This window comes from Montipora capricornis, chromosome 14 (assembly GCF_036669925.1).
Source record: "Montipora capricornis isolate CH-2021 chromosome 14, ASM3666992v2, whole genome shotgun sequence".
NCBI lineage: Eukaryota > Metazoa > Cnidaria > Anthozoa > Scleractinia > Acroporidae > Montipora > Montipora capricornis.
Window position 1 is genome coordinate 43,336,975 of NC_090896.1, and position 7,937 is coordinate 43,344,911.

Here is a 7,937-nt window from a genome sequence, read left to right on the forward strand (position 1 = left end):
AAACAGTGAAGCTGTAATGTGGAAAAGACTATAGCAAGCCTTTTTTTCTCTTGGAGCTGTCAAAGTGTAGACTGTCCATCATGGATTTGGACTTTCAACCACCCACCTAGCACACAAATGACGTTTAAAACCAGGGGGTTGCATTTGTTTGTTCTGATTGGATTGAATATTGCGGCTAAATGTCGCGAACTGCTTGACAAAATAGTTTCATGAAGACAGCATCCTAATTTTCTTACATGAAGACTTCCCAGTTTCGCTACCTTCTCATGCCTGAGTCTCCTCTGCTCAAGACCATATGTCAGCTATATAAGCCACCTAAAATGAATCATTAGAATATTCAGTAGTGGGACAATGCCGAATGGTGTCATAGGCAGTCCTGAAGATGGGCCCGTGTTTCATCTGTTTTATAAGATGATCCATATTTAGGAATGATTCAAAACTAACCACTAAAGTGCTATTTATAGGACAAGGAGTGATAGTAGGCGGATCAACTCGGATCGCGGCCACGGTCATCTCGGATCTACGTACAAAAATGGTAAGTAAAGGCCTCGAGAATCACCCTAGCCCTAATCTTTAAGCTAACCTTGGTGACATCAGCGCAAACGTCGAATAGTTTTGGCTTACAAAACAATTTTTCTTTTGATCCGAGGTGGGCGATCTGAGTTGGTCCGAGTTGATCTGGTCCGAGGTGAGGTTGGCTGGCACTTAAATGAGCGGCCAAAGTTACTTTGGGGGAGTGGGTAGCCTGAGTTAGATTTTAGTGAGTTTTTTTTTTACTTTATCAATCATAGTCGGTATTTATGTGACAGGGCTTTGCGGAAATCGAATAACCTTTACTGGTTTTGCACCTGCCTGAAATTAGAAATTGTTAACCTTGTGCTAGTCTGGCATTATTTTGATGTTTCTGTGCTCTTCGGGGCTGTCTTACACCTAAAATGTACATGTAAAACGTTCAGCGTGTTGATTGGCTGAGACTGAGCACGTCAATTAATCCCAAACAGAGTGCAGAAAAGTGAAATTAGTGCAGAAAGTTGTAATTAGAGCAATAAAGTTGAAAATGTTCCATTGATAACCAATCATATGTGAGCCCTGGATGGCGAAATTCATGGCGCAAATTTTCCGTGATTGCGTGATTTTCCGATGTATATTACCCATCACTATAAATTGCACTCGCCCTACGACCTGGTGCAATTTTGTCGTGCTTATTGATTCCAAATTGCACTCGAAATCATGCGAATTTACTTACACATATGATATTGGAAAGTTAAGCAAAACCATTTGATGAAGTAACATACTCCTTAATCTCCATTTAGCTGTTTCTGTTTTTCAGTGTACAAAGAGTGGGCGTTGTTGCTATTGCGGCTACAATTCTAGGTCCTGGTGGGGCTCCCTCACTCCAAGGGGCTCTCTTGTCGGCTGCAAGAGACTACTGAAATAAAAGAAAGTATTTGCACAAAAATAGAGTTAATTTCCCGGCGGATTAGTTTGATACACCATCATGGTCACCGTTTGGTTTCTTTGTTTTGGAGCCGTGACGTCATGTGAAACGCTCTGAATGCAACCTCGTCCCCACGGTCTCTCTTCTTGGGAACGAGGTTGCTCTCAATGCACTTCTCTCAAAAGCCCCAGAAGACACCACTCGCGTCGCAGTCACGCAACGCTCCTCGGCTGCAAATATGACTATGAGGACACGAGAAGTATCATACATGACCATCACACCCATCCAGATTCTGGTCGAGCTGCATGAAGAATGGCGACAACTCCCAAAATCAAGTTGCTCCGTGTTCTGTCTGTGCTACAGTGTTGGGTGGCACTATGGATACTAGTGCTTGGTATTGTTGAGCATGTTCGAGGCTCGTGGATTCACACTGGATTGGGATTAGCGATTTGGACCAGTGTTTGGGTGAGCATCTGGTAGTGTTTTTTCGCAAAGCTAAAAACATCACGATCACAGTCAAGCAGCTGTAGTAGAAGTATACAGAGCAAACTAGTTGGAATCTTTTTTTTAATGAGACACGCAGCAATGAAAGCTTTTCCTGGGTGCATTTCACGAAAATCCCGCGTCGACGATGGGTGTACATGTCTTGAAAACAAAGTCGACCCCAAAGACCTTTTCAAGACACCTACTGTAGTCGAAGATACATATGTACTGCATGATTTTAACCTTGGCATGGCGTTCAATAATTGTTAGGGACCTTGCGATAGGACGACGACGATGGCTTCGAAAATGCCACAAAACAATGGGCTTAATGAATAAAAATAACGACGTGTCTAGATACCCGGCAGCCGGGAAGTGCTTTCAAAAAACTAGATACCCGGCAGTCAGAAATTTTGACCAATTTTCTCCAAATAGCTTGCTTAATTCCTCTAAGAACATAAGATATTTGTTTAGAAATCTCAAGCGATTATAAATATTGCCTTGGGTTTAGCAGAAGCAACTGTTGAGCTTGGGCATAGAGTGAAATCTCAATGTTTTTGACACTTAGAAAATATTCAAGTTCTGACACACTAAGTCAACTCCCGATGAATATCCACAGAAATTACCAACGAAACCTCACCAGAGTATTTAGTGTTTGTTCAGAAATGCCAAGTGATTCTAAATAAAGGTTTCGTAATGTTGTGGACAAATTCTCCGCGCTTGCATTAAAGCATATTATTTAGAATCTTGACTCACGGATACGGTTTTCAAAATACTAGATGCCCGGCAGTCGCTAATTCACGTACAATTTACACGAAATACCTCATTTACTTTGAGTAAAAACACCAAGAAGTTGTTTAGAACACTCAAGCGATTTCAAACACTGCTTTTGGTCAAAATTTCTGACTGCCGGGTATCTAGTTTTTTGAAAGCACTTCCCGGCTGCCGGGTATCTAGACACGTCCTAAAAATAAAGGCTCTGCGCACCCTATACGTGCGTTTTGCATTTTGGTACATTTCTTTGCCGTCCTCGTCCTGACAACTAAAGGTGTCTGTATAAATCGTTTTCCTTTTTTATAAGAAGGGTTCAAAGTTCAGGCTGAGATTAAATATTTTAAGAGCCACACCATTTATGCCAGTTTTGTTTCCGGAAAGTTGACACACGCTTTCCATGGCAAATGAATTGTATTTGAAATGACTAAAATGATGCAAAAACTTGTTTAGGTGATATTTTGCAGCCGTCATCATTGTCAATGCTTATTAGCTCCCTACTATTCCAGGGTTGAGTCCTGCCAAAACCAACGAATTATCATATCTAGTGAAGAGTGATTTAGTCACTGGGTATTGCTATTAGAGACATTTAGCTACAGGTTTTTTCAGAATTACTGCAAACCTCAAGATATTGTGTGACTTTGGCCTTGCCATTGTGTTTGATGTTTGCCGTTCACTTTTCTACGGTAAGCACCTCTTCTAGCGGAAAGTGAAATACGGCAGAGTTTTTAGACAACCTAAATTTAACGACCCCACGTCTAAGGCTAACCGGTTGCTTCTTGCATATCTAAGCTCCTTTAATGATAACTTTTTAGGGTTCTGTGGTGACATATTTAAGAGTGTTTTAGCATTTTAAGCAATGTTGAGCTTAAATGGAAAACAAACATGGCACCAGCAAAGAAAAGAGCGCGAAACATTGTGCTAAATGCTCAGAAACATCCTTACCTGTGACGGCTAACCTCAAACTACAGTTAATAATATTTGTGGTTGAGAGAGTAAACCTGCAGCTAAAGGTGTCTATTCACCTTGAACAACTGGAGCCTGTGATCCTTAAAACTGTGGTATTTGCCTGTAATATAATCAGAAAAGTTTGCAAAAAATTATTTTTGTTTTCACTGTTTCCTCTTTAGGTTGGTTTTACTGGTGCTTTTGGTGTGTTCATTGCCTTTAAACAGGTGCAAATTACATCACGAGGCTCCTTCATTCCTTCACACCTGGTAAGTTCTAATTTGCTATAAAAACTCTTTTCTTTTCCTAGAGTTTAAAAACCTCAGGCAATTTGCCTATCTTCAGCTGCATGGGATATTTTTTGTACATTTAGAGATTCTGGCTCAAGCAACATAATTCTGCGGAATCTCATCTTCAAGCTCTTAGAGCCAAGCTGCATTTTGGCTGCCATCAATCAAACAAAATCATTTGATGCGTGACATTACTGTTTCCTATGTTAGATTTGTTATGCGAGGGGGGAAGCAATGGAATATGTTTGAATCTTTTTACTGAAAAACCACAATGATATTCGAGCTGTGAACAAAAAGTCCAGTCACTTACCGGAGGCGGACATGATCTTCCCGGCTATGTTCGGAAATTTGATTGATGGAAGCCAAAACGCAGTTTGGCTCTTAGTGCTTGAAGGTGAGATTCTGCAAATTTATGAAAATCGCAGTAATAGATTTTACTCTGTCTGCATGCAACACCAGACAATATTTTTACTCATCAGTGGGCTTGGGCGGTTCAGATCATTTTTTCTATAACCTGAATTAGGGTTAGGGTTAGGGTTAGGGTTAGGGTTTGAAGAGGCTTGAACTGAATGAAATATATTTGTTATATGTTATTTTCGTGAGTGTCCAAAGCTTCAAACTTCAAACTTTAATCAACATGGTCAACATTTCAAAGGCTTTGCTGTCGTCAACATAAGAAATTAGTAGAAAATAAATTTAACCTGTAACATGTCTTTTTAACTGAAAATGCTCAGTGAAACTATCCATGCTTCTTAATTGGACAGTTCTCATAAATTAAAGGATAATATGTGTGTGCTGCCAATAATTATTGGATTAACTGACCTGTTAGTTACATGTAATTTTATTATGGCAGCAGTGACCAATGAGAAATCCTTTGCGGCTTTGGCCACTGCACACATGTAAAAGTAGTAAGTACTGCAAGAAACATTTTTTGGCTGAGGTTATATTTTGAAATCTCAGACTACATGTATCACATCAAGATTTTTGACAGATTATGGTATTTGTTTTTGTTGTTCCGCAGGTCATGTCGTTCATGGGGTTTTCGCTAACGTGTGGAATACTATCAACTCTCTACCTTTTCCTATATTCTCAAGAATTGTCCATTTCATCCGTCAAAGAATTTAGACAGTTTACCTACATGTATGAAAGAAGCAGGGAGAATATAATCGCTCGGAAAGTTGCAAAACCTATTTCTTTCAATTCAAAGGAAAATGAAGATCATGCTCTGGTTGGGTCCATCTTTGGTTTTATGGTGGTAGAGCTCATCCTTTCAATGTGGTCTGTGGGAGTCTCTCTTGCTGGTGACAACAATTTCAAGATACTCTCTGAGGATGAAAATGTGAGTGTTGTCTCATGGCTTAGAACTCCTACGGCTGACTTGTTCGAAGGCCTGTTCAGAATACTAAAAGGCAAATGCATATGCTAGCATAAAAACATGTTTATGTAGGTGTATCAGTATACATTGGAAATGCTTCTGGTAGTGTATATTTGTCTTTTTCCCTATGCAGGCATGTATTTTTAATGCTTCAAACTGGCAATAGCATTAGCAATATAAAAGCGTTGCTCTGCTACAAAGTTGAGATGTCATGGTATGTGACTTAAACAGGTTTTAAACAAAACAGGCCTAAATCCAAGGCTTATTCATTGTTTATTTACAAAATTTACAAAATAATAATAGTTTTTCTGACTTGAAAAACTACTAGCTTTCCTTACATGTCCAGAAATGCTTTTAATTAGATGCACATCCATGGCAATATACAATCATTCGTATTCTCAGTATTGGACTGGAACTAGCTTGCAATAGAGACTAATACAGGGAAAGCTTTTAGAATGCAAATACTTTTTAACATAATTATTCCCATGCAGTAGGCTCCATTGTAAGCTAGTTCCAGTCCAATACTGAGAATACGAATATGGTTTATTTTGACATCCAGCATGAAGCATCCCTTTAAAGTGCACCTAATCACAAAATTTTACTTCAGCAAAAGTTAAATAATTATCAAACATATAATAATTTTATTATATTTACCTTGGTATCTTTAGATTTTACTTTTTAATGTGCCTCATAAGCCTCATAAGGTATGTAGGAGAAAGATGCTAGCAATCGTTTGACCTGTGGCCGAGGCAGTTAGTGGCATGGGTCTATTCCATCGATGAAGTCATATTTGAACTACAGTGCATTATATTTTTGAAAGAACTTTGGCAATGTAAATTACAATGTAGTTCTTGAGGTCATTGAAGGAATAGACTCATAACTATCACTAGATCGGCCATGGGACAAATGAATGCCAGCTTTGTTACTCGCTTGTACCTCATTAGGCCTATTAAAAGTAAAAGCTAGAGAAGCAAAGGTAAAATGTATGTTAGACATTTCACTTTTGCGAAAGAAAATACTTTATGTTTAGGTGCACTCTAAGTCTAAGCCTTTGCTACCGTATTTCCAACAATGTAAGGGTAACGGTTAGCGTTATTTTCAGCTTAAGGTAAATGCAGCTATTTATCCTTTAATTTGAGGGGCAGCATTTGGGGAACACTTTGTGATGTTTATGGTGATGTTTAAATTAGCCAACCAAAGCCTCAATTTAGTACAAGAGTTATTTTCAGTTCATTGTATGGTATCGAGACTTAGGCTAATTTGCACTTGGACAAAAGAATATTATAAATTGACCGCCATTTTTGAAGAAGGTCTGTGATAAACATGTTGAGTGAATAGTTGATGGTACTAATGCTGATGATGATGTTAATGTTGATGAGGATGGAGGGGTGTAGCGTGAGATTTTAAAGGTGTACGCACGCGAAGAATGTTTCGAGCGTAAGGGAGTTCCAAGTAAGGGGGTCTGGGGGCGTGGTCCCCTAGAAAATTTTGAAATTTAGGGTCTCGCAAATGCCATTTCTGACTATTTCCGGAGGACATTTCAATAAATAAATGCCAAGGAAAATGCATTAGTTGCTTATTTTAACCATGTGCAGAGCTTTCAGAAAGCTACAACACAAACGGGGTTTACAAGCAAAGGACAAGACGTCGGAAGTCTGTCAAAAATAACCGGTTACTGGGGACTGGTGATGAGAATGATACTGTGGGGGCTTCAGAGGGCTGTAACTTATAACAGAAAATCTAAAAAAAAAAATTCCTGCCGATCTCTCAAATACGCACGCGCATATTTGAGTAAAGGACGCTTACGCCCCTGGGACGAGGAGGAGGAGGAGAATGATGACAAAGACGATGATTATCGTGACAACTCGAGTAATGATGATGATATTGAAGGTGACAGTGCAGCAGGCATTGATGATGATGATGACGATGGTGACGTCAAAAATAGTGGTCACGATTCGCCTTTTCACATACATTTCCGTGGGGGTCTCAACATTATTATGGAGATAATTGCTGTACATTTAGTAACCACAACCAATGTTTTAACTTACATCTTTACTTTCACTCTTGTTTCTTTAGGGTGGTGATGCTTTGATGACACCAACGGGCCAGGATCAAAACTCTCGTATTGTAACCGGAGGCTTTGGATTTCCGTCCAATGCTTAAAGATACAAATAATTTACGTCTACCAAGAACTACCTTTGCAATGTTGCACTTGGAAAGCAATTCACAGGTCTTTTTTACTCAAAGCAAAATTTATTGTTTTTTTTATTTTTTAACGTATTATTGAAACTATTTTAGAATGTCTTTTAGAATGTCTTCCCGTAGAAAGTCACAGTACTGTACCAAAACTTATTTTAGCCAATGTTAATAGAACAGCAGCTGCTGCGTGTACATGCTGGGATTTTTGCATGAGTAAGTTACACTGTACTTTCTGGCTTTTGTTTCTTTTTTGATTGGGTGAGGGAAAAACGCATGAAATCAATTAACCTACGTGTATCTGGACCCTCCTCCCGCGAAGAAACAACGGTTTCTAGCGTCAAATACAAAGGAAGGCACGAGTTGTACTACATGTAGACCGTATTCATAAATGGCGGTCAAGAAATTACTCTTTTGTCTTTGTGCTAGCCTCACTTAG

The 7,937-nt window shown here is 39.1% G+C and overlaps 1 protein-coding gene across 1 annotated transcript; it reads left to right on the forward strand.

Annotated features, from left to right (window-relative positions):
* Positions 1-1,701: 1,701 nt before the first annotated feature.
* Positions 1,702-7,729, forward strand: LOC138033730 (uncharacterized). Its single transcript, XM_068881532.1, has 4 exons — positions 1,702-1,903; positions 3,820-3,906; positions 4,949-5,266; positions 7,379-7,729. Exons 1-4 carry the CDS (start codon positions 1,751-1,753, stop codon positions 7,463-7,465), a joined length of 645 nt encoding a protein of 214 aa, XP_068737633.1. The 5' UTR covers positions 1,702-1,750; the 3' UTR covers positions 7,466-7,729.
* The last annotated feature ends 208 nt before the right edge of the window (positions 7,730-7,937 follow it).

Bases quoted from the DNA above. Each gene is read 5' to 3' on its own strand.
- LOC138033730 (XM_068881532.1), top strand. From the start codon at position 1,751: ATGGCGACAACTCCCAAAATCAAGTTGCTCCGTGTTCTGTCTGTGCTA. The intron at 3,907-4,948 runs GTAAGTTCTAAT...GTTGTTCCGCAG, and splicing joins CCTTCATTCCTTCACACCTG to GTCATGTCGTTCATGGGGTT. The intron at 5,267-7,378 runs GTGAGTGTTGTC...TTGTTTCTTTAG, and splicing joins TACTCTCTGAGGATGAAAAT to GGTGGTGATGCTTTGATGAC.